This window comes from Magnolia sinica, chromosome 14 (genome assembly GCF_029962835.1).
Source record: "Magnolia sinica isolate HGM2019 chromosome 14, MsV1, whole genome shotgun sequence".
Taxonomy (NCBI): domain Eukaryota; kingdom Viridiplantae; phylum Streptophyta; class Magnoliopsida; order Magnoliales; family Magnoliaceae; genus Magnolia; species Magnolia sinica.
The window spans coordinates 43,384,434-43,408,670 of record NC_080586.1 but is presented as its reverse complement, the minus strand read 5'-3'; the positions used below and the strand labels follow the sequence as shown (position 1 = coordinate 43,408,670).

General features: G+C 40.9%; 1 protein-coding gene across 1 annotated transcript in view; it reads right to left on the bottom strand.

Moving 5' to 3' along the window:
- The window catches only part of LOC131225108 (protein DEHYDRATION-INDUCED 19 homolog 6-like), a 64,675-nt gene that overhangs the window by 20,835 nt on the left and 19,603 nt on the right, over positions 1-24,237 (bottom strand). Inside the window, exons 2-4 of the mRNA XM_058220535.1 lie at positions 14,536-14,678; positions 4,179-4,256; positions 3,845-4,083 (exon numbers count right to left, since the gene is read on the bottom strand). Coding sequence (XP_058076518.1) covers positions 3,845-4,083; positions 4,179-4,256; positions 14,536-14,678 — 460 coding nt within the window. The remainder of the gene's footprint in view (positions 1-3,844; positions 4,084-4,178; positions 4,257-14,535; positions 14,679-24,237) is intronic.

Below are 24,237 nucleotides of genomic sequence, written 5' to 3'. Positions count from 1 at the left end.
TGAGGGATATGGAGGGAGAGATCACCTTGACTCCCACTCCTCTCGACTATTCCTTTCGCTAGGCAGTCGCGATCCAGCTAAGAGGTTCGGTTTGTATTAACAGATAGAGAAGGTTCGGCTTCGAGATTCCTTCTGCCCGTATACTGAATGTTGGCCACAGAGAAACTGCTATCTGGATCTGCACGGACAGACTTTCCTTGACCATCTTGGAATCTGAATGGGGAATTGCCTACCGACCTGGATTTGCCATACTCCTAGGGCCACTTCCGAGGTCCAATTCGCCAATTACCATTCACCGCTGAAAGGTCATAGAGGTCCCCATTCCTGCCTGAATGACTCACAGGAAAGTAAGGGGAGATGTCCACTTCCAGTTCACAGCGATGGCTAGCGGATTCTACACCTCCCGGGTGTGATGATGGGGAATTCCTCTTAAACCGGGGCAAGGGCAGGAGCCTTGTCCGTGAAGCAGGCGGCCTAAGTGACCTGAGCCGTGGGAGGAGAGAGATCATCACGAGCCGAGGGGCCCGCTTCCTCATCTGGGGGAGGGATGCTCCTCGCCCGGGCTGATTGGCCATTCTGCGCCTCACCAGGCCAGAGGGGTTGAGATGAACCAGCAGGCAAGCATTCTGGGTCCCCAGCCAAGATCAACAGCGACCCAAAAAGGTGGTCCATTCTCTCCTGGATCACAGGTCTCTTGTAGAGATGAGCTTCGCAATTTACCACTGAGCTGTGTACTTGGGGACATTCCATTCCTGATAGGCGAACCTAATTGTTCCACTCGCAGCCGGGACGGCTCTAGCGAGCCACTGTGAAACCGCCGGTCGATCTGTTTCAAACTGCAAGCATCCTGCAGGTCACAGTCAGGGCTATTGTTCTGCCCGTTAAAGGGAATTATGTCATGTGAGGTTGTGGCCTCCCGGATAGCCTCCCCTTGATGCTGCAACTCAGGGGATTCGCTCCTGACATCTAGGAGCCGAGGGCTAGAAGGAAAGGTGCTTACGGCATTTCGTCGAACATGTGAAGTGCAAGCGAGAGCATCTGACAGAAATTCCAACACAGGCCCCAACTCCATCTGCGACTCCGCATTAGATACCCCACCAAGGGACTCCTCCCCTGACACTGACCCTTCGACCAAATGGGGCAAATCCCCTTCACCTGAACCCTCCCAATCTTCTAGAAGATGATCCGATTCTAGTTTAGCCGATATCACATACACTCTGTCAGCAACATAGAGCTTGATGGGCTTGTTGATATCCTGATTTTGATCCTGGCAAACATCTGAAAGATCCCGAACTTGGCGTTCGTATCAATCTGCAGGACCTCCCCGAAGGCATTACCAAGGTCCACAATGACAGATTCCAACCAAGCATGGGCTGGAATACCAAATAATCTGATCCAACTTCCATCTCCAGCTGGATTGAATGATGGAGACCAGGGACCCAGACTCACTAGGCCCATAGAAGCCACCAGATCTGCGTCCGCGAGGAAATCCGACAGCTCGGATTTAGTTTTAAATACTATGAGGAAGTGGGTCCAGGAAAGCTGCGCAATGTCCACTAAGGATGAAGCAAAACAAGATTTACAGAGCACGTCAGTCAGCTGGAGGATTGAGATCGATGCAGATGACGCCGTACCAACCAGCCCAAGCTGAAGATCTTTGAGCTTCTTAACCACCAAGTTAGAGTCGGCTACAGTGGCTGCTACCTCTCCAGACGTCCGAGAAGGGGATCTATGGAAGGTTCTCTGCTGCTGAATTGTAGGTTTCTCCCAACCCCTATGAAAGGACCTCGGGCCCCTGCCTTGGGGAGACCCCTCCTCCTCCACATGGACTTTTGGCGCTTGGGCCGGGATTCCTTTTGGGGAAGATCGCCGCTCCGGTCTCGGTTTAGCATCCTTAACCGAGACGATCCTCCCATGGATTCACTGTCCATCCAGCACCTCTTTCGCAGCCCAAGCATCGTCTTCATACATGAATCGGACAAACGCGTATCCCCTGAATTTGCTGGTGCCTGGGAAATGGGGAAGAAAAACCTCTGCAATCCTACCATAGCGTTGAAAGATTCTGAAGAGGTCCACGGTGGAGCAGCTAAATGGGAGATTTCCTACAAACAAAGTTCTCCGATATCCTGCATCTGCCTAGCGTCCCTTTCTCGAGGGGGCCCTGCCCCTCGAGCACCCTCTCATGGCACCCTAGCTTCATCGCCCAAGCTTCGTCGCCCAAGACCTCTCCTTTCCTGATTACCTCTCCTTCATCGCCCAAGCTTCATCGAAAATAGTAGGTTGTTAATAGATATTTAAAATAGATATGTATAATTGATATAAACCTTAACTCAAAGCAGCAACTCTGTTGATACCATTCTGGTTAGGGTTGTAGCTTCTGTAACTGAGATTAGGGGTTTGAATCTCACTCCCAACATATTTAATTTTTAATAAAATCCCGCAACTTAAGCCGAGTGACTCAGTTCGAGTCATGCCGAGTCAACCAAGCCATCAAGTTGACTCGATTAGTCTCTCTAAGTCGGTCAAGTAAGGCCTAGTACTGAGTTTCCCAAAGACTTAGCTCGAAATCTCACCAAGTCAGAGTTGACTCAGCCAAGTTTTGAGTCCAGTCAGCGAGTTTTAGAACTGTGTAAAGCTGTCCTAGTCAGACCTAACTAAACCACTGGGCATTCTAAAAGACTCAAATTACAGCAGGTCAAATGTTTCCATACACTAAAAAATGCACGCCAAAACTAGAAGTTTCATGGTCTGATTTGGCATTGCATAATTTGTGGGGTGTCCGGTGAATCCAGTTCAAGGGTTCGGTTTGTCATCACATCATTGAATGTAAAGCCGCGATGGTTTTTCTGAGTTACCAAATTGATTCATTTGGTCTGTGAGTATGGTTCATTTGTAAATCTGATTCTTCTAATTCAACAGTTGGTTTGATCAGTTCATGGGAGATAAACACAATGCACGCTCAAGTCCCACATTCGTAGGGAAAGAAGTTCAACATCTCCACAAATGAAAATAAAATGTCCAACAGATCTAATGAATCCACAAAGTTAGAGTGGTTCAGAGAACCTAAACGAGCTAACTATGGATGGAATCGATTGGAGATGGTTTGAAAGAAAAAATCTCATCTGAAAGGGCAGATATCAGAATTTCAATCCTAAAGCTCTTATTCATATTAACTTATTCTAATCACCAATGGTACACCACAGGAGTTCAGAAGATAAATGATGCATGGCACCCTCATCCTTCACAAATATACATGAAAGAATGTTCCATGCAGTACAAGCTCAAATGGTCAGAAATCAGATTGTTGTCTGCAATTTCACTCCAAATTAGAATATTTGGAAAGCAACAAATTCATCACTGGCACAGATTGGGCAATTGATCTCAATAATCAGACCCATATCCATACATTGCACACAATCTTGTTTTTTAAAACTCTGCAGTGGAGAGATAATTGGCTCTGTATCAATGGAATCTCATTATGGGATCCCAACTTCCAAAAGTATTCCTAGCATTCTTCCTAGCTTCTATTGTTTCAAGTCTTAAACTGTATGCCATTTTATTATGAATGCTGTATCAGAACAAAACAATTTAAGCCAGCATCTTTGGAATATGTCACAAATGAGGGCAGCACAATTTACTATGTGAAAGAGGGACCATATCTGTAGTCCAGAAATTTGGAACTCAACTGTATGATCAAAAGGAAAACTATATATATATATATATATATATATATATATATATATATATATATATATATATATATATCCTTTTGATCATACAGTTATGCAGGTGCTAATATGTCCTCTCAAGATGCAATTAGTTGTTGAAAGGAGGATGGAAGTACCTTTGAACTTCTGAAGAAAATGAATCAACCATTGCATTAACGACAGAGCTTGTGTCTTGGTTAACTGTGGTGGCATGTGGAGGAGCCAAACCATAGAGAAAAGGTGAGAGAAGTGGATCAGGAGCAGAATCAGGAGCATTCCCCCTACCATTAGTGGAAGCTACTCCAAGAAAAGAACTAAGCTCTCGCAGATCCTTGCCAACCACTGCTGCACCCATTCTTTGAGATTTCCTCCTTCGCTGCTCAGAATGAAATGCCCAAAGAGTTTAAATATGTATGTTATAGTGCAGAAGATCTATAAAATAACAGTCCACTCTACATATGCAAGTGATACCTTTAACAAATGCGAATGCTGCACTGTGAAATGTCCAATCATATCCTTTCCTAAATTTCCTGCACACACAGGACAAACCTGCAAATAGCAATATAATAATGACGATCTGAGATAATGACTACTATGATTCTCAAATCTATACTATAATGGATTCCTAAATACCAACACCACAATTGAATACAAATATGTAAAACCTACATAGTTATGCATAATTTGATATTGCCAATTTTCTAATACATGGCATCTGCATGTAAAACTTTTAGGTTTTTGAGCAACATGGCTCATGCATAATTGATCGGATGTAATTTTATATTTGGTTATCTGCAGGGTCTATACTCTAGACCTGCTTCGTTTCCCCTAAACCGTGGCTTGATAATCTGATCTCTGTGGTTACTCGCTCTTCCCTACGTGAATAGATTACAGTATATCTCTAGAACTAGAACAAGCAAATTGGCATTGTTGAAGTACCGTGAGTAGTTGATAGGGAAGAACGGAGGTGATCCATACATGCAGCACATATTTGATATTGCCAATTTTCTAATACATGGCATCTGTATGTAAAACTTTTGGGTTTTTGAGCAACATGGCTCATGCATAATTGATAGGATGTAATTTTATATTTGGTTATCTGCAGGGTCTATACTCTAGACCTGCTTCATTTCCCCTAAACCGTGGCTCAATAATCTGATCTCTGTGGTTACTTGCTCCTCCCTACCTGAATAGATTAGTGTATATCTCTAGAACAAGCAAATTGGCATTGTTGAAGTACTATGAGTAGTTGATAGAGAAGAATGGAGGTGACCCATACATGCAGCACCTAACATGATTGAATCTATCCCAAGTCCATTGGATACGTTGATGGACCATGATGATACCCCCCTCATGGTATCAGAGCAGTAATTGATATGGTACCTGTTGGAGTGAAAAAGTCCCTTGATATACATTGATACACCACACTCTGACAGCTTACACTTTTTGAGTAAATGGTTGTTTGACATGGTATCAAAGAGAAAGGTCTTATGTTTGAATCTTGAGTGCAGCAAATATGCCTTGCTAATATATTATTCTCCCACAGGGAGTCAGGAAAAATCAGGTCCGGCCCAGGGACTGGGAAATCAAGCCCAGCCTATTTCTAGTGTGAGCGTCCCTCCACCCTCGTCAGTATGTTCCCGTGCGGAGTTCCCACCTAGCCCGTGCGTGGGGGTGTTGGAGTGAAAAAGTCCCTTGAAGTTCCCACCCCGCACGTGCAGGGGGTGTTGGAGTGAAAAAGTCCCTTGATATACATTGATATACCACACTCTGACAGCTTAAGCTTTTAGAGTAAATGGTTATTTGACATGGTATCAGAGCATAAATCCAGGCATTCCGCATCCAACAGGTTGAGAGGCGACACGTCATCTTGTTGACGTCAGTGTTGTACGAATGCATGGACTCCATTTGAGCTAAAAGTTTAGGGGTTTGATAGATATTGATTTTAGAAGATTTGCAATGATTTTTTCAGAATTATTTGGACCTCCATTCATGGTGTTTTGGGCAAAATAAAGAAATTCGAAAATCGGGCCCATCTTCCATTTTTCTTCGATCTACCTTAAATTGGTAAGCTTTTCTTAGATTTCTTTGCTCAAAATGGACCGAAATCTTCCTCCCATGCTACTCATGGAGGATTTTTTTACCTAAGATCCATGTTTGGGAGGGTTTTAACCTCAAATGGATGTGCGGTTGGGCTGTTTTTCACTCGGATGGGCCGTTTTTTAATGGGTTTCGTGTTATTTTGGATGATTGCTATTTATTTGAGGTTTATTTCTTATTCCCTTGAAGGATTGAGTGAGATAGAGTTGTTTGAATCAATCCTTCTTACAAGAAGTCTCCTATGGCTGACAAATGGCCGTCATCTATTGGCATGGGGTCTCTTGAATCCAACCCCTTGCAGATTACCTCCACTAAGTTGAATGGTGACAACTATTTTCAATGGGCACAATCTGTAAAAGTGTTCTTAGGAGCCCGTGAAAAGTTGTCGTATATTTTGGATGATCCCCCAAGCTCTACAGATGCTACCTACAAGTCTTGGACAAAAGAGAATTATCAAGTTATTGCATGGTTGTTGAATAGTATGGATTCCTTGATTAGCCACTCATTGATGTTTTTATCCTTGGCCAAAGGCATTTGGGATACGTTTTATGATATGTTCTCAAAGTCTCAGAATTTTTCACGGATATTCCAGCTTATTCAAGAAATTAGTCGGTTCCAACAAAACTTAATATCATTAAAAGATTTTATTCGACACTTCGGGGCATGTGGGATGAGTTAGACTTGTATCAGCCTCTTTCTTCCAAATGTAAAGAGGATCATGAACATGCTCATAAGTAACGGGATGATAATCGTATCATGCAGTTCCTAGCTGGGTTGAATTCCAATTATCTTCATGTTCGATATTAGGTTGTTATGCAGGATCCTTTTCCCCCATTGACGACAGTCTATACCATGTGTCAGCGCGCTACTGTCTCCGCTCTTCCTTCTCGTTCATTTGTGCCACCAGAGCATTCAACACATCTTGCTGACGATCAGTCCTCTCTTGGCCTTCGGGTACCATCCTTGAGTTCAAGGCGCATTTTTAGTTATGGTGGTCGTGGTAGAGGCCGCGAGGGAGATCGCAGTCGTGGCGGTTGTAATCTTCGTAGTCGTGGTGGACGTGGACGAGGGCGTAATGGTTCCCGCATTTTTTCGAATTGCGGAGGAACTAATCACACTGCTGATTACTGTTGGCAGATCCATGGTCGTCTTACGTATGCCGCTGTTTTTATTGCTTCTGCACTTGCTCCTGAGATAGTCCTCCACCCTGAAAGCTGAGCAGTCTACTTCAGGGAGTCTCTTATCATTTCTTAGGCTGCATATGATGCCCTTATGCGGCTTCATGTTTGTAATATTCCTGAGCCATCTCACGCAGCTTCGGCCCAGCCAGGTACTGTTCTTCTTGCGTCATCCTCTCCTACCTCCTGGGTCATAGACTCTGGAGCTTCCTCCCATATGACTAGTAAGTCTCAATTCTTTTCCTCATATTCACCTTCTCCCCACATTCAGTATGTCACAGTCGCAGATGGAACCCAAACTCCCATCTCTGGGATTGGTTCCATCCATCTTTCTTCTTCCTTATCTTTGTCCTCAGTCTTGCATTTCCTCATTTTCCATTAAACTTAATGTCTGTTAGCTCTCTTACTAAATCATTAAATTGTTCCATTATCTTCTTCCCTTCTTATGATTTGTTCCAAGACCTACAAACGAAGAGAGTGATTGGTGGGGTCATGAACAAGGAGGCGTTTATCTTCTCAATAATATACCCATTGCCGCTTCTAATACCCTTTCTCTAGATCGAGAGTCCATGACACGGTGGCACTGCCGCTAAGGCCACCCATCCATAGCTAGATTGAGAATTTTGCTTTCCTCATTTGTCACTAAACCGTTATGCTGTGATATTTGTGAATTGTCTAAACATCATCGTGCTACATTTCCTCTTAGCTCTTCTGGGAGGAAATCTCAACCTTTTGTTCTGGTTCACTCGGATGTCTGGGGACCAGCTCCGATTACCTCTACCTTTGGATTTATATATTTTGTTACATTTATTGATGATTATTCACACATGACTTGGATTTATCTTTTGAAATGTCAAAGTAAAGTGTTTGACGCGTTTAAAGTGTTTTATCATGATGTGCACTCAATTTCAATGTTCCATCAAAACCCTCCACTCTGATAATGGGGGGGAAAACATGTCTACTACCTTTTTGTCCTTCTTACAAGAACATGGTATTTTGTCTAGGATGTCGTGTACTCGCACACCTTAACAAAATGGTATCGCATGAAAGAATCGTCATCTTCTTGAAGTTGCTCGCACCCTTTTTCTTGGTATGCATCTACCTAAACTTTTTTAGAGTGATGCTCTTCTAACTGCTACTTTTCTTATTAATCGTATACCTTCACGTATCCTGTCTTACAAATCTTCATTTACTATATTGCATCCTCATGATAATCCATTTCCACTACCACCTAAAGTTTCTGGTTGCACACACTATATTCAAATTTTGGATGGAAACAATAATAAACTTAGCCCCACGGCAATTAAATGTGTTTTCTTAGGGTATACTCAGAGTCAGAAAGGGTATAAATGTTTTGACTCATTGACTCGCAAGAATTATATCCATGCCGATGTAACCTTCTTTGATAATATTTCTTTTTTCTTAGCTCCAGGCCGATCCCTCTGTGATCCTCTTGCGAGTCATGGGGAGTACGACTCTTATCCTCTTCCTCTTTCCACTAGTGATTACGGGGAAACTCCTCTCCCCTCCGTTCAGCATCCTGCTGGTGATTTGGGTGACCCCTAAGCCTCTACGGTTGTATCATCGTCGAGATAAATCTTCACACGCTCAGCTATCCACCCTTCCACTCACTTTGGATGTTGGCTCAGGTGACTCTCCTACCTCAAGTTTAGATCTCCCCATTGCCTTGCGCAAAGGGTCATGGTCTTGTACTCAACAATACCTTGTTTCTTTCCCTTCCTTTCTCTTCTTTTCTTTCTTTTGTTTCTACAAGGCGAAATCCTAAATTATTCAAAGGTTGATCTACACCAATCACCTTTATTCTTTGTTCAAGCACCATATGGTGGGCAGTGTTTTAAATAGCTTACGCTATATAGTGTTAGCTTATGCTATGTAGTGTAGCTTAGCCTTAACACTACGTAACTCATAAAAATAGCTTAAGTCATGTGTAACCTATGCAATATGCTACAAAGACTACACTACATGCTACATAACTCACATTACAAGTAATTTTTCACAACCATTGTTGTCAAATGGCATATGAGATCATATGGGACCTGTTATGGGTAAAAATATTGGCCAAGGAGAAAGGGCCAGCTCGGACATTTGTACTCGTTGTGTGATCAGCTTCGTGCCAGTCATGACCAAGGAGCTCCTCAATGGCCCAAAAGCAGTGACCCACCACTGGGGAAACAGCTTATAACATCAGAAGATGAAGTATCTCCACTTCCATTAGATGTCGAGCCCTTCCACGGCCCCATCCATTTTCGAGCTGTTGTTCGAATCATCTCTTAGTAGAGGCTTCCGGGGTAAGACTCCAAGTTGCTACACTTAGGGAAGCCCTATACCGTACGATAAAATGAAGAGAATGGAAGCCCTATATCGTACGATAAGATGAAGAGAATGGAAGCCCTATACCGTACGATAAGATGAAGAGAATGGTCATCCTCGATTTCACCTATATTCTACTAAGGAATGGAGCTCGGTCTCAGTGTTCGGATACGGCATCCAAGGATAGGTTAGCAAGTCAACGATCTACTTAATGTTAAGGAAAAACTCGACCACGGCTTACTAGAGAATCCAGGTCGGTAAACTACTCCTTAGGATAGCTATATAGGCCACCTCGGATGCTCGGCCTCGGCCTCTTACTACATGTTTCCTCTGACTCCGACTACTCAGATCTTATCGAAGAGATCTGCCCGAGATCTCAACCGAAGATCTAGAAAGATAACCGCGACTGCCCTAAGTGCCCACAGGATGTGCGAGAAGAAATGAGGGTCATATTTTAAAAAAAAAAATGTGAAAACAAAAGATGAATGACATGCACAGGAGAGGGAGATTAAGGAGTTGGGGGGGCCATCATATGTAGGCGACGAGTATGTAGTTGATCTCGATGACGATGATGATCCCGAATATAGACGCACAGTTCAAGAGTCCATACGGGATCAGTGGAAGAGGGATCAAGAGTTGGGACACGAGTAGGCCTAGATTTGAGGGGTCTATCCATGAGCGTGGTGGGGAGAGTGGAGCAGGGGGGAGTGTGACAGGGGATAGTGGAGCAGAGGGAGAGTTCTAGGGGTGGTGGAGGGGAGGGTAGTAGGCGGGAAGGATTATTGGGCATGGGCAAGAGTAGTAGCATGCGGGTGTTGGATTTACCTTCAAATCTGAGGATGTACAAAGAGACAGGAGGGACACAAAAGAAATTAAAGAACATGTTTAGTGGAGGGGATATGAGGAAGAAAGTTGGAAAGTTTATAGTGAAGTCTTTTATCTACAATCAAATCCTCGCGAATGCCGCACCAAGCCAACACTTCAAGAACATGATAAGTGAACTGCAGCGCGGGGGTGAGGGTGTGTAACCGCCCACGCCCTTTGAGATCATGGGGAAGTATTTAGATGATGAATATACAAAGATGAAGACATACATACATGGATTCATATAAGCAGTCATGGGAGATGTACGGCTGCACCGTCATGTGTGGCAGTTGGACCGGACCAACAAAGATGTAGGTCATAAATTTTATGGTCTATTGTAGGGGACAGGCACTGTTCCTAAAGTCTGTAGATGCAAGTAATAAGATTAAAGATTCGAACTACATTTACAAACTAATGCACAATGTCATGCAAGATGTTGGGAGGGGAAACATTGTACGGTTTGTTACAAACAATGGGAGTGCATTTGTCAAGGCAAAGAAGGATATTCAGAACAAGTATCATATGTATTGAACTCCCTACGCAGCCCATTGCATCGATCTCACGCTGGAGGCGATCGGGGATGGGCCGTTGGTGAAGATCGTTATTAGTGACACACGGCTCATCACAAACTTCATATACAACCACACCTGGTTATTAACTGTGATGCGCAAGAGGTGTGGTGGGAATATAATTTGCCTTGAGGTGACGCAGTTCGCCACAAATTTTATCACCTTAAGTAGCTTCCTCAGATACAAACATGGGTTAAGAGAGCTTTTCGCTTCTAATGATTACAAAGAATGGAAAAAGGGTGAAGAGAGTAACATAGAGAATTGAGGAGCTGGTGCTAACAAATACATTTTGGGATCGCATGTGTAGTGTAGTGGGTATTTTAGAGCCCATTTATGTGGTATTGAGGATAGTGGATAATGAGACAAATTCGTCGATGGGGTCATTGTATCCGTCCATATAGCTGATGAAAAAGGCCATTAAGGTTAAAGCTACCAATGCATATAAGTGGGTGCATGCAATAATAAACGACCGTTGGGAAATGACGCTTTCCCACCCACTACATCAGGCCGGTAAGTACTTATATGATATATATTTTTTTTCCATATGCAATAATAGACGACGGCTATACTGATGTGTAGATGTTGGTTTTTAGTGTATTTCCTGAATCTCAGATACCACTACAGCCAGAATCTCTACGAAGACAATACATTAAAGAGGGCAGTACATGAGGTGTACAATCACTTATTCCCCAACTATACAGGGAAAGGTACCTTCGGTAGTGAAGTAAATATGTTCTGCACTTACATTCACCTTATCTTCATCTCAACCATTCCACACTTGACATGGTTATTATACGGCATCAACAAATTGTTAGATTCCACGACGCAGTAGGAATGTTTGGGTGCCCCCTGCGGTGAAGTCAAGGAACACCATGATGGCATGTGAGTTACTATGGTAAACTTAAATTTCATATTATTTTGGAAAATCTAAAACTAATGAAAGAATTTTACGATACGCAGGCGAATGGTGGTCCATGTACGGGACTGACTGCGAGGTTTTACAACGATTGGTTGTCATGTGCTTGCACAAACGATATTCTCGTCACCCTATGAAAGGAATTGGAATACATTCTCCCTCATCCCCACAAATAAGCGCAATAGACTAAGGTATGAGAGGCTTCAAAAACTAGTGTATTGTCACTACAATATGAAGTTACGAGAGAGGCTGCTCCATGCAAAAGGAAGAAGAAAAGCGCAGGAAGACCCAATGGAGCTGATGACGGTCGGACATCATGTATATGTTGAGGATGAGGTAGACCTGGTTTACCAGTGAGTTAGACCAAATGACTTGGATACCTCGAATGGGCGACCAGAGCCACATGTTGCGGCGGAGACAGTGACACAAGGGATTTGTGTTGACGCACATGTGGAGCAGCAGAAGTCTCTTGATGCGGCATTCGAACCATTGACAAGGAATTCAGAGGGTAGCCTGCGACAGTCACTATCACGCGGGACACGTGGCGGGGAGACATTGTCTGACACTGAGACTAAGTTAGAGAGTGATGTGGGGGATGGGTCTAGTGATGGTGATGACAACGATAAGGGTGATGATAACTCTGATGACAGTAACGATGATGGTGCTGATGGCGACAAGGATGGTGGTGGCGAGGGTGGGAGTCAGGATTAAAGGACTGTTAGCCATTTCACTGGAGAGGAGGATTTCGATCATACCATGCAGGACCCTAACCATGGTTCTCGTCCAGGAGAACCACGACCCCATCTTATCTGCAATAAGACATACGAGCGTCAAAGCTTACTGAAGAAAAAGTCGACTTAAAAGCTTTCATATTAGATTTTGAGCTGCTGGTAAAATGCATGAGAGACACAGGCGTTCGTGACAAGCGGGGTGGCTCTAAATTTGGATCACAAAAGAGGGAGGGGAGCTCGAGTTACAGGCCACAACATGGATATGGATCACAAACACAGGAAAGTAGCTCAAGTTCTATGCCACAGTATGGGTATGGATAGGAACCTAGTGGATACGCAGTGACTCCAGCAGTTACGGCACGTTTTTCAACTATGGTAAGGAGTTCACTTTTGCATATGGGTAGGGATATGAGCTACATTATGGATATGGCCGGAAATATGGATACCAAGGAGCTTCATATGTGCCCTTCCCAGATCCATATTAGCCACAGACTGTGACGATTTTGCAGTACCCACTGATGGGCGTATTAATTGAGTTCGGAGAGGATGTGTACTAACATTATGTCAAGGAATATCTTAATTGGTACCACCTTACTATGACCTGAGTACAATATTGTCGATTTGTGGAGCAGTACTATTCCCAGCCCCGTCGAGATGAAGACGATGATTACGAGCCACCGTGCAACTCTATGTGGGTCTAAGCCACAATCAATCCACATCATTGATATGTATATTTCTCAATTTTTACTTTTTTGCTTTTCAATGAATTGGTTGTGTTTTCATACATGTCTTTGATACATTTATAAATGTCATGCATTCAATTTAAATATAGTTGCATTAGTTCAGTTAAACATCGCATAGGTTAGTACCCAATACAAAGGAAACTTATTATGTGCACCTTTTTTTGAGATGTTATGATTTAAAAGTGTCTATTAAGATCGTTTTAATAATCCTTGAAGTTTCATTGAAAAATTCAACCATTTTCCCAATGTTTCCCCTCGTTTCCCAAAAAGTGTGATAAATTATGCGATACAAATAATATATCTCGTGCGATAACTGATACATATCTGTATCCCAAGGGTGTGATACATAGTGCGATACCGATATTTCGAACACTGAGTAGCCCCATGACTGGGTAGATGTTGTACAATATTATCGGCGAAAAAATCACGATAAAAGTTATAATATCGCATGATTTTTAGTGATATTGTGCGATATGTAGGAATATCGGCCGATATTTAGCGATATATCGATCAATACCAACTATTTCTTGATTTTTTTCCCCCTAAATATCTTTCGGATGGTTTCTTATCGCTAGAATGTGATGCCGATAGTATCAACATTACGAACATTGTGTGCAAGTGCATGTTTTGACAAGTGGGGAGTATAATCCAGGCCATCAAAATTGGTGAGAGCTTCGATAATCCTCTGGTTATTGCATTGTTTTTCCTTTCTTATCAAGTGGAATCTCTATTATTGGATTGGGTGTCTTTGGGCATGATTTAGTCCTAGGTTTGATATAACAGCGTACAGTTGACGATTCTTGTTCGTTAGCTACACCAACCATTGAGCATCTATGGCCAGATTTGACAATCAAGTATGCATGTTGTAGTCATCTATGGTGGGATTTGGTGTTTTAAGTCTGCGTGTGGAAGTTGTGGATGTCATCTTCTAAGGAAGATTCCCACCCTCCCCCCCCCCCCTGTTTTTTATGGGATTTTTGTATTAAAATTTTAATTTATGATTCTTAATAGTTTTCTAGGTTTTTTAATGGATTTTTTCTTATGGGTTCTTTTATCTTCCATGGAAGCCAAGAGTTATCACCCAAGGGAAAAAAAAAAAGAGTGTTCTAGGGAAGAGATCTTCCATCTGGATTTCCACTTCCATACATGCAAATTACCCTAAGAAACAAACTTTTTTTTTTCAAGTATGATCTAATGAAAGTTTATAGATGTATAATGGGGAAGTTTCTTTTGCTACTTAATTTCATTATAGAAAGTGGTTAGATTATATGATCGAATGAATGGGTGCATCTTTCCCGGGCCAGAATTCGGCAATTTATCAAAAACTGTTTTTCCATGAGTCAAGATAACTAGGGGAAAAAAAGAAGAAGAAAGAAACACTAAACAATTTACATACCGCATTTTTTACATCAAAGCAATGCTCTTCCTGTAGATGGATACGGAGGACAGGAACTTCAATATCCACGTAACAAAACGGGCATGGGAAGCAAGAACATATGTCATCATCTCCTTCAAAATCATCCATGCTCAAATGTGTTTCTGTTGGATATTGAAGAACAGTCAGGTTGAATAATAAATTACAACAAAGATGGGAAATTAAACGGAAACATCCATTAAATAAGATGATTCAAGCACTAGTATTTACATATGGATACGACTCTAATGTGAATAGATGTCACTCAATTGGTTCTTTTAAGAAAGCTTAATGATAACATTCCAAGGCAGGAGCCCTTACTATTTTGGTTCTAAAATAATTTTCTACAAATATTTCACATTAATCCAAAATGAGCACATAGACAAAAAAAAAAAAAAAAAAAAAAAAAAAAAAAAAAGAAGAAGAAGATAGGAGGAAAAACTTCATGAATTTTCGTTTATAATCCCAAAAGGGCCCTTATCAGTCCTTTGGAGGAATAGCATGACTCTGAAAGCAATCTGGCCTACATAACTTGGACATGCGTGTTGATGGTTGGTCCCTCTTAACTCCCAGGACAAGGATTATGGGGCCACAGTACACGAATGCAATTCATTTGGGGGGTCCAAGAGAATTAGGAAGCTAAGTAATGCAAAGCAGTACATATGGCTATGAGAAGATGCAAATTGATGTTTGAGGATGGATGATATTTTGCTTTAAAATTTGTCTTTATTCTCCAGAAGTGAGGAGAAATTTGTTTTTTGTGTCTAAACTTAATTGAAATGGTTATACTTCTAAATATGTTTTTTAAGAGTAACTATTAAGTTTACGAAATCATTTGGAACTTCTTAAAAATTGGCTGATGGTTATATTTATTATCTATTAAAATATCCTCGGATGCTAATTTAGTCATTATGCCAATGTCTTTTTTATGGGTGCTTCAACTTCCATTGGAAATCCTTCTAAAAAGACATCCCTCAGTTTTGAATCCCATTCTTGATAACATCTCTGTCTCGGTCATATAAATGTGAAAAGAATTCAATGATTGATAAAAGATGGCTCCTATCAAATCTCAGTATAGAATCCTATCCAACCTATGAATCATCTCTACATTTCTTATTTGGGCAAACCTTTTAATGTAAAGTTATGGATACTTCATAAGCTTCATTGATTATAATTCTAGAAACAGCTTCATATAATTGTTGCAAAACAAGTATGGGGCATTGAGAAATCCATAAGGTTTCAGACTGAAAATAAGAAGCATGTTGGTCGTGAGCCAAGATTTTAAACACGGATCAAGGTATCTCTTTGGAGCTTTAGAGGATTATTTTGAAGATCATGGAATTCTCGCCTGCTGAAGAGCACCATACACTCCAAAACAAAATAATGTCGCAAAGTGATGGAATAACACCCTCCTTAATATGGTAAGAACTATGATAAGTTACACCCTGCACAATTTGTTTTGGGGATGTCCTTTTTAGTATGAAAATCACACCAGGACAGAAACCTCTGTCATGATCAGTGTTCGCATTGTCGACGAAATGTCGATAATATCGCCGATAATATCGGTGTCGCTAGTCTAGCGACACCGAAACCCCCATTTTTCGTTTCTCTCTGGATTATCGGCGATATCTTCGATAATCTTTGATTTTTTCCGACAAAATAGGTAAAAATGGAAAATTAAATCTTTGATTTCGGTAATACCTGGTTTATGGTTGATCGGAACTCGGAAGCAAAGAATTTCATGGGCAGCAATCGACAGCGCTCGTCTCGTGTGACTCGCAGACACATGATTTCGGCGAAAAATCAGAGATTTTGGCGAAAAATCAGAGATTTAGGGAGATTGCTTGAAACCTCGTCGAAAATCGCCCTTCTTCGCTGGAAAACCTTCTTCGCAGACGAAACCCTTTTTTTTTTCTTTTGATTTTTTTTTTTTTTTTTTTTTGCTTTTATGCTTCAGCGGAAGCAAACAGGCGCACGGTGCGCTTCAGCGTACTGAGTAAACTTTCTGGGCCCACCGTGAATGTATATGATTTATCCACGCCATCCATTCATTTTTCTAGTTTATTTTAGGGGTAAATCCAAAAATTAAAGCATATCCACAGCTCCAGTGGACCACACCACAAGAAACAATAAGAATAATGATTATCACCGTTGAAACCTTCTTAGGCCCCACAGTGATGTTTATTTGTCATCAAACCTTTTTTTAAATATAAAAAGGCATGGATGAAGGGTTAAAATAAATATCAGCTTGATTCAAAATTTCTGTGGCCACCAAGAAGTTTTTAATGATATGCGTTCAATTCACAAAGTTTCTTGTGGTGTGGTCCATTGAAGATTTGAATCTGGTTCATTTTTTATATCACACACTAAAACAAGCCTTCATATATAATGGACGGTGCAGATGTAAGGTACATAGTTCATAATGGGCCCCACAGTTAGGGTTCCATCAGAAGCGGATGGGCTACTGTACCTCACACCAGCTATATAGCTGCTGTAGGTACGTGTCGTGCGAAGACCAGCGCTGACGCTCCTCGTGTTCGAGTTGTACGAACGGTTCAAAGGAGATCAAAGTTACGTTGGCCCCACAGTGATGTATTTAATATATCTACACCGTTAATCTGTTTTTAGAGTTCATTTTAGAGCATTATCCAAAAAATGAATCATATCCAAAGATTATATGGACCGCACCATAGATAGCAGCAGAGATAATGATTTTTACCGTTAAACAATTTGTAGGGCCCACTATAACGTTTATTTTGCATCCAATCTGTTCGTAAAAATACAAACATCTGAATGAAGTGGAAAAACAATTTTCATACTGATCCAAAACTTTTGTGACCTCAAAAAGAATTTCAATGGTAGACGTTCAATCCCCCACTCGTTTTTGCAGTGTGGTCCACTTCATAGTTATTTGTCTTATTTTTCGTCTAAAGGCTTAAGGCGAGCTCTTCAAATGGATTAACGGTTTGGATATAACACACACCTCATGATCAGACCCATATCACTTGCTGATGTCAATAGCTGGTACGAGGTGCACCTGCCAATTCGCTCCGGACTGCGCCGGAACGAAGTGAATTGCACACTGAGTAAAATATAGGCCCATAGTAATTGTGTATTTGATCCAACTCAGTCCATCCATTTTATTAGATGATTTTAAGGCACAAGCCAAAAAATGAAGCATATCCAAAGCTTGGGTGGACCACACCACATGAAACTGTGTGAATTGAATGTTTACCATTGAAAAATTATTGGGGGCCACAAAAGTTTTGTATCAACATGATATTTCCTTTTTTTAATTCAACCATGTCCCTGTGATCTTATGAACAGTTTGGATGACAAATAAACATCACTGGGCCCTATGAAGATTTCAATGGTGGAAATTATTATTACCACTGTTTCATATGGTGTGGTCAACTTGAAACTTAAGATAAATTTATTTTGGTTATTATTAGAGTAATTTCTTATGGAAATGTATGCTTTTTTAGGCCCCATTAAATGAAAATTTATTATTTAATGCATTTTTTTACAAATTTTTAATTTCTAAATATACAAATATGTGTATTTAGGCATGTCTTGAAGTTTCATGAAAAAATTTCACTGTTATCATATTTTTCTCCGAATTTCCGGTTATCGGCGATATTATCGGCGATAACGATATTATATCTTTATCCCTGGCCAGCGAAACTTGTAACGATACCGACAACTCAAACGCTGGTCATGATTACATCTTCAGCCGTCAGGAAATTCTATCAAGTGAACCAAAGTTTTGAATGAAAGAAGGTTTATGCCTACCGCTTCCCAAAACCCAAGACCCTAAGCACAGTGGCTTCCCCCATACGGCAAAAGCCACAAGGCTCCTCATGGAGCTAGTGTGAATATCATGTATATGAGTTACTAGAATATTGTATATATGGGTTGTTAGCTATAAAATATCATGTATAGAGAAGCTCTAAATAAGCTTCCTTGTAGTCTTGTAGTGTGGTTATTTAAACCCACCTTTAGGTTGAAGAAAGTAAGAAATACAAAAGGAGTAATTCACTAGATTCTTGAATCATCATGGTATCAAAGCTGCAACTTTGAGCATCGATCCTTCAGTCCTCTGCCATCGCAGTCCTCATCGCAGCAGCAAGTCTAGAGATCTCCTCTCGTTGCTAACATCTCTACCGATCTTCATCAGATCCCAAATCTCTGCAACCATCTGCCCCAAATCGATTGTTGCCTAAAAACAGAGCACGTTATCCCAAAGCTCTGTTTTGTTCTAATTGCTGCCATCTCCTCCATCGTGCTCTATCAGCGTGCTCTGTCCCAAAGCTCTGTCAGCATGCTCGCTATCAAAACCCATCTCCAGATCCGGCGGCCAAACTCTACCATCTCCAGATCCAGCGGTCGTTGCTACCAGTCTCTGCCATCTCCAGATCCCGTGGCCCATACCTGCCACACGACCCCGAAAACCTCCAGATCCGCATCAGATTTGGCCCTACTCTCCATCGACAATTTGGTCCTGCTCATCAGATCCGGTCCTGCTTGCCCAGAAATCAATGGTACATTTCTTCTTCGTGGTTTTTCTTTCTTATGGCATCCATGAATCCCTCCGATAAGATCGAAACTATCCATGTTAGGTTAGATGGGAAAAAAATTTCCCTGTGGCAGTTTCAATTCAAGCATTTTTTTAGTAGGAAAGAGCCTCTACGGCCATGTGGATGGTTCGATGGGCAAACCAAATGATGAAAAAGAACTATCTTGGACCACAAATAATTCGAAGGTGGTCACATGGATCCTTAACAGTGTTGAGAGCAACATTGCAATTAACCTCACGTCCTTCGAGACTGCATCTGAAATATGTGTTTACTTAAAAATGAGTTATCAACAATCGAATCATGCCCGTCGCTATCAAGTAGAGTATGAGCTGTCAAAATTAGAACAAGGAGCTCTAAGTATACAAGATTTCTATTCTAAACTTACATCCCTTTGGCATGAGATTCAACTTATGGATCCAGTTATTCCCGCTGCGGCGGTTGAGACAGTAAAGATACTTCGCGACACAAGTAAATTGATGCAATTTCGGTATAAACTCCGTTCGGAGTTTGAACCAAATCGAGCCGCTCTGATGAACCGGCCTCAACTTCCATCTCTTAAGGCAACTCTATCTGATTTGATTGCAGAAGAAACACGTTTAAAAACCCTTGCTTCCATGAGAGAGGTTGATCCTGATGCTACCTTCATTACTCGCAATTTTTCAGGAAAGCCACGAGACATGTTGAAAGTTAAATGTTTAGAGTGTAATGGATTTGGTCATGTGGTTGCTCGTTGTCCCAACAAGAAAGCGAATATGAATTCCTCTGGACCAAGTTCTCTATTTTGTAGATACTGCAAACAAGAAGGACATGATATAGCCAATTGCCCGACTCGCCCTCCTCTACCTTCTCACTACCAGCGACGTGGACGAGCATTTCTGGCTTCCTCTACCGAGAAGCCCGACTCATCATCTATGGCCCCATCGGTGCAGCCTAATCTACTTTCCCCAAAACAAATTCAGCAAATCCTTCAAGCGATGGGTTCTTCAGGTTCGATAGGTAATATTGATCCTAGAAATCTTTGGTATATTGACTCAGGGGCATCTAATCATATGACTGAGGATCTTTCTTGTCTAACTGATTGTGTTCCATATAAGGGAGTGGGTTCCATCTGCACTGTGGCTGGGAATCATTTACCTATCTCTCATATCGGGTCCTTGAAAGTCTCACCTTCATCATCTCGCAATTTCTTCCTTCGCAAAGTGTTTTATGTTCCTAAATTATCTGCCAACTTGATTTTGGTTGCTCAACTACTGGAGAATAACTGTTTGGTTTTGTTTTCCATCTTCTCATGTTATTTCTTTTGATAATAAATGCTGGAAACTTTGACATAGTCGTTTAGGGCATCCAAATTCTAAAAACATGCTTTTCTATTTAGATCTGGTCTTTTGAATAATGAAATCAATATTAGTCCCATTTCCATTGATATGAACTGTGTTAGTTGCAAAGTGTGTAAATCTACTGAATTGCCCTTTTCATTGAGTAACACTCGTACTCAGAATCTGTTTGATCTCGTTCATACTGATGTTTAGGGTCCATCTCCCATCATGGCTCCTGGTGGTTCATTATATTACATCATCTTTGTGGATGACTTTTCAAGACACTTGGATTTATTTCATGAAACACGAGTCTAAAGCATTTTCATATTACAGACAATTTTCATCATATGTGGAGACCCAATTTGCAAAGAAAATTAAAGTTCTACGGTCTGACTCTGCGGGAGAATATATGTCTTCCGAGTTTAAGACTTTCTAAGTTCAAATGGAACTATACATCAATGAACGTGTCCTCGCACACCGGAGAAAAATGGAGTAGCAGAACGAAAGAGTCGGCACATTACTGAGGTAGCAACCACCATGATGGAGTATGCAAGTGTTTCGAAATTTCTTTGGGCTGAAGCAAAATCAACAGCTGTGTATCTGATCAATCGATTACCTTCCAGTGTTTTGGCCAACCAGACTCCCATGTTCTTCCTTCATGATAAAGATCCAGATTATAGTCGGTTACGAGTATTTGGATGCATTGCTTTTGTTCATCTTCCAGAACGAGAACGGGATAAACTCAGTCCCAGGGCAGCTAAATGTGTATTTCTTGGATATGGGAAGCATCAGAAACGGTATCGTTGTTATGATTCATTTTCTCATCATGTTCATGTGTCTAGACATGTCACATTCTTTGAAATTTTACTATCCTATAAAATTGTCCATGCATCTCCTTCAGTTACCATTGTTCCATCTTCCATTTCTCATGTCCTCTTTTGAAGAAAATCATTTTATGCTTCCTTCTCCCACTCCTCCTTTGCAGGTCTACCAACATCGTGTGAAGCGTATCTCTCTTGGGTCCTCTCCCTTAGCTGCTCCTACTTCCGATCAAGTGTCTTCTTCTCCTATAGCGCAGGTAACTGTCCCATCTTCCACTGAGATCCAATTACATCTTTCCAATCGTTCGTCTGTTCCTCCCTGTTGAATAGATCTTTTTGCCTCTCATCATGCCTTGTTTTCTGGATTAGATTCTTTGGTTGTCCCTACTTATTCTCAGGCATATACACAACCGTGTTGGGTAAAGGCCATGAATAATGAGATTCAGGCACTCGAGGAGAATGCTACTTGGACATTGGTTCCATTACCTGAGGGGAAGCAAGTGATAGGAAGCAAATGGGTATATACTGTGAAATTAAAATCTGATGGGAGCTTAGATCGATACAAAGCTCAACTCGTGGCCCAGGGCTATAAACAAGAGTATGGAGTTGATTATGATGAGTCATTTGCTCCAGTGGGAAAAATAAAAACGGTCCGTTCCTTGATAGCTAGAAGTGCTTCTAAAGGTTGGCAACTCAATCAACTCGATGTCAAGAATGCTTTCCTCCATGGAAATCTCAAAGAAGAAGTTTACTTGAAGCAACCTCCCGGTTACAAATCCAAGGATCCACGCTTAGTTTGCAAGCTATCTAAAGCTTTATATGGACACAAACAAGCACTAAGAGCATGGTTTGAAAAATTCCATAGGGTGTTAACCACGGCGGGATATTCTCAAAGCCAATATGACTCCTCACTGTTTATTCTCAAGTCTGATTCAGGTCTTCTTGCTTTATTGGTCTATGTTGATGATATTCTCATCATAGGAAGTGATACTCAAGGAATTGCCGATCTCAAATCATTACTTCACTCCTCATTTCATTCTATCAAAAAAAAAAAAAAAATCACTCTTCATTTCATATGAAGGATATGGGGCCGTTAATATATTTTTTGGGTCTTGAAATTTCTCGTAATACTCAAGGTTATCTCGTGAGTCAACGGAAGTATACCTATGATTTGATCAAGCTAGCAAACCTTACAGATAACAAGACCCATGAGACTCCTCTGGAATTGAATATCAAGTATGGGAAAGATGATGGAGACCTCTCCGATGTTACATCCTATAGGCAGCTGGTGGGGAGATTAGTCTATCTCACTATGTCTCGTCCCGATATCTCATATGCAGTTCATGTTGTTAGCCAGTTTGTTGAAGCACCTTGCACATTGCATATGACGGCAGTTCATCGCATTCATTGTTGTCAAATGCAATCGCGTATGCGCATATGCGGTCGCATATGCGCACACTATTGATCAAATCGCATATGCCATGATGGCATATGCGATCCTGACAAGTATGCCATGGCATACTTTTATATGCGACCAATATGCGATCGCATATGCGATCGCATATTTCCCAATAGCCAAGAGTAGAAGAATTTTTATTTTATTTTTTATTTTTTCAAATCGGAGAACTTTTGCCTATAAATAGGCACTCATATCCCCTCCATTTTCACTATTCTTTACTCCAAAGCTCTAAATCTCTTACTCTCTCTCTTACACCTCTCTCTCTTACTCTAATCTCCCTACAATTATTTCAATTATGTTTATTTTTGTATTTTATAAGTTGTACTTACTTTTTGTAAATTAAGTTGTAAGTTATAACTAGTAAGTTGTTTCAAGTTATCCATTTATCATTAAAATTTCTTTGTTCGAAGTTTATAATAATTAGTTATCTTTTAATGTAGCTTGTTGATTGTTTTGTTAAAATTTATATAATATAATATAAGTAATTAAATATATCACTTAATGAAACACTCAAACTATAATGAAATAAGTAAAATAACCCAATCCAATCATGTGTACTAATTATAAAAGTTTTTCCTCTTTTTTTAGGATTTTTTTTAATTTTTCTTTTCTTTTTTTTTTTCCAAATTTTTATTATTCAAAAAAAAATATGTCATGGCATATGCGATTGTGCGATCGCATGCGATCGCATATGCGATTTGACAACATTGATCGCATTATTCGATACCTTCGAGGTACCCTCAACCAAGCGCTTCTCTTTCCATCATCGCATGATCTACAATTATCTGCTTACTCTGATGCAGATTGGGCAAGTTGTCCCATTTCACGACAGTCCACCACTGGTTATTGTGTTTTCTTGGGACAATCATTGGTCAGTAAGAAATGTAAGAAGCAAACCACGGTATCTAGATCCAGCACAGAAGCCGAATTCCGTGCAATGGCAGAGGCAGAGGCATGTAGTGAAATTACTTGGTTCTGGGGATTGTTGACAAAACTTGGGATCCATTTGTCTGTCGCGACTCCATTATATGCTGACAATCTTAGTGCGATTCAGTTAACTTCGAATCCAGTATTTCACAAGCGCACTAAACACATTGAAGTTGACTGCCGCTTTGTGAGAGAAAAATACACAGCTGGAATCATTTCTCTTCCTCATGTGACATCAGAGCTGCAACTTGCTGATTTATTTACCAAAACTATGACCTCATCTCATCATAGGTTTCTTCGTGGCAAACTAATGTTGGTTCATTATCCCACATCAATTTGAGGGGAGATGTGAATATCATGTATATGAGTTACTAGAATATTGTATATATGCGTTGTTAGGTGTAAAATACCATGTATAGAGAAGCTCTAAATAAGCTTCCTTACATAGTCTTGTAGTATGTGGTTATTTAAACCCACCTTTGGGTTGAAGAAAGTAAGAAATACAAAAGGAGTAATTCACTAGATTCTTGAATTATCAGCTTGCAGCAAAAGCGCTTACCAGAGTGATCTTGATGCGGACATCA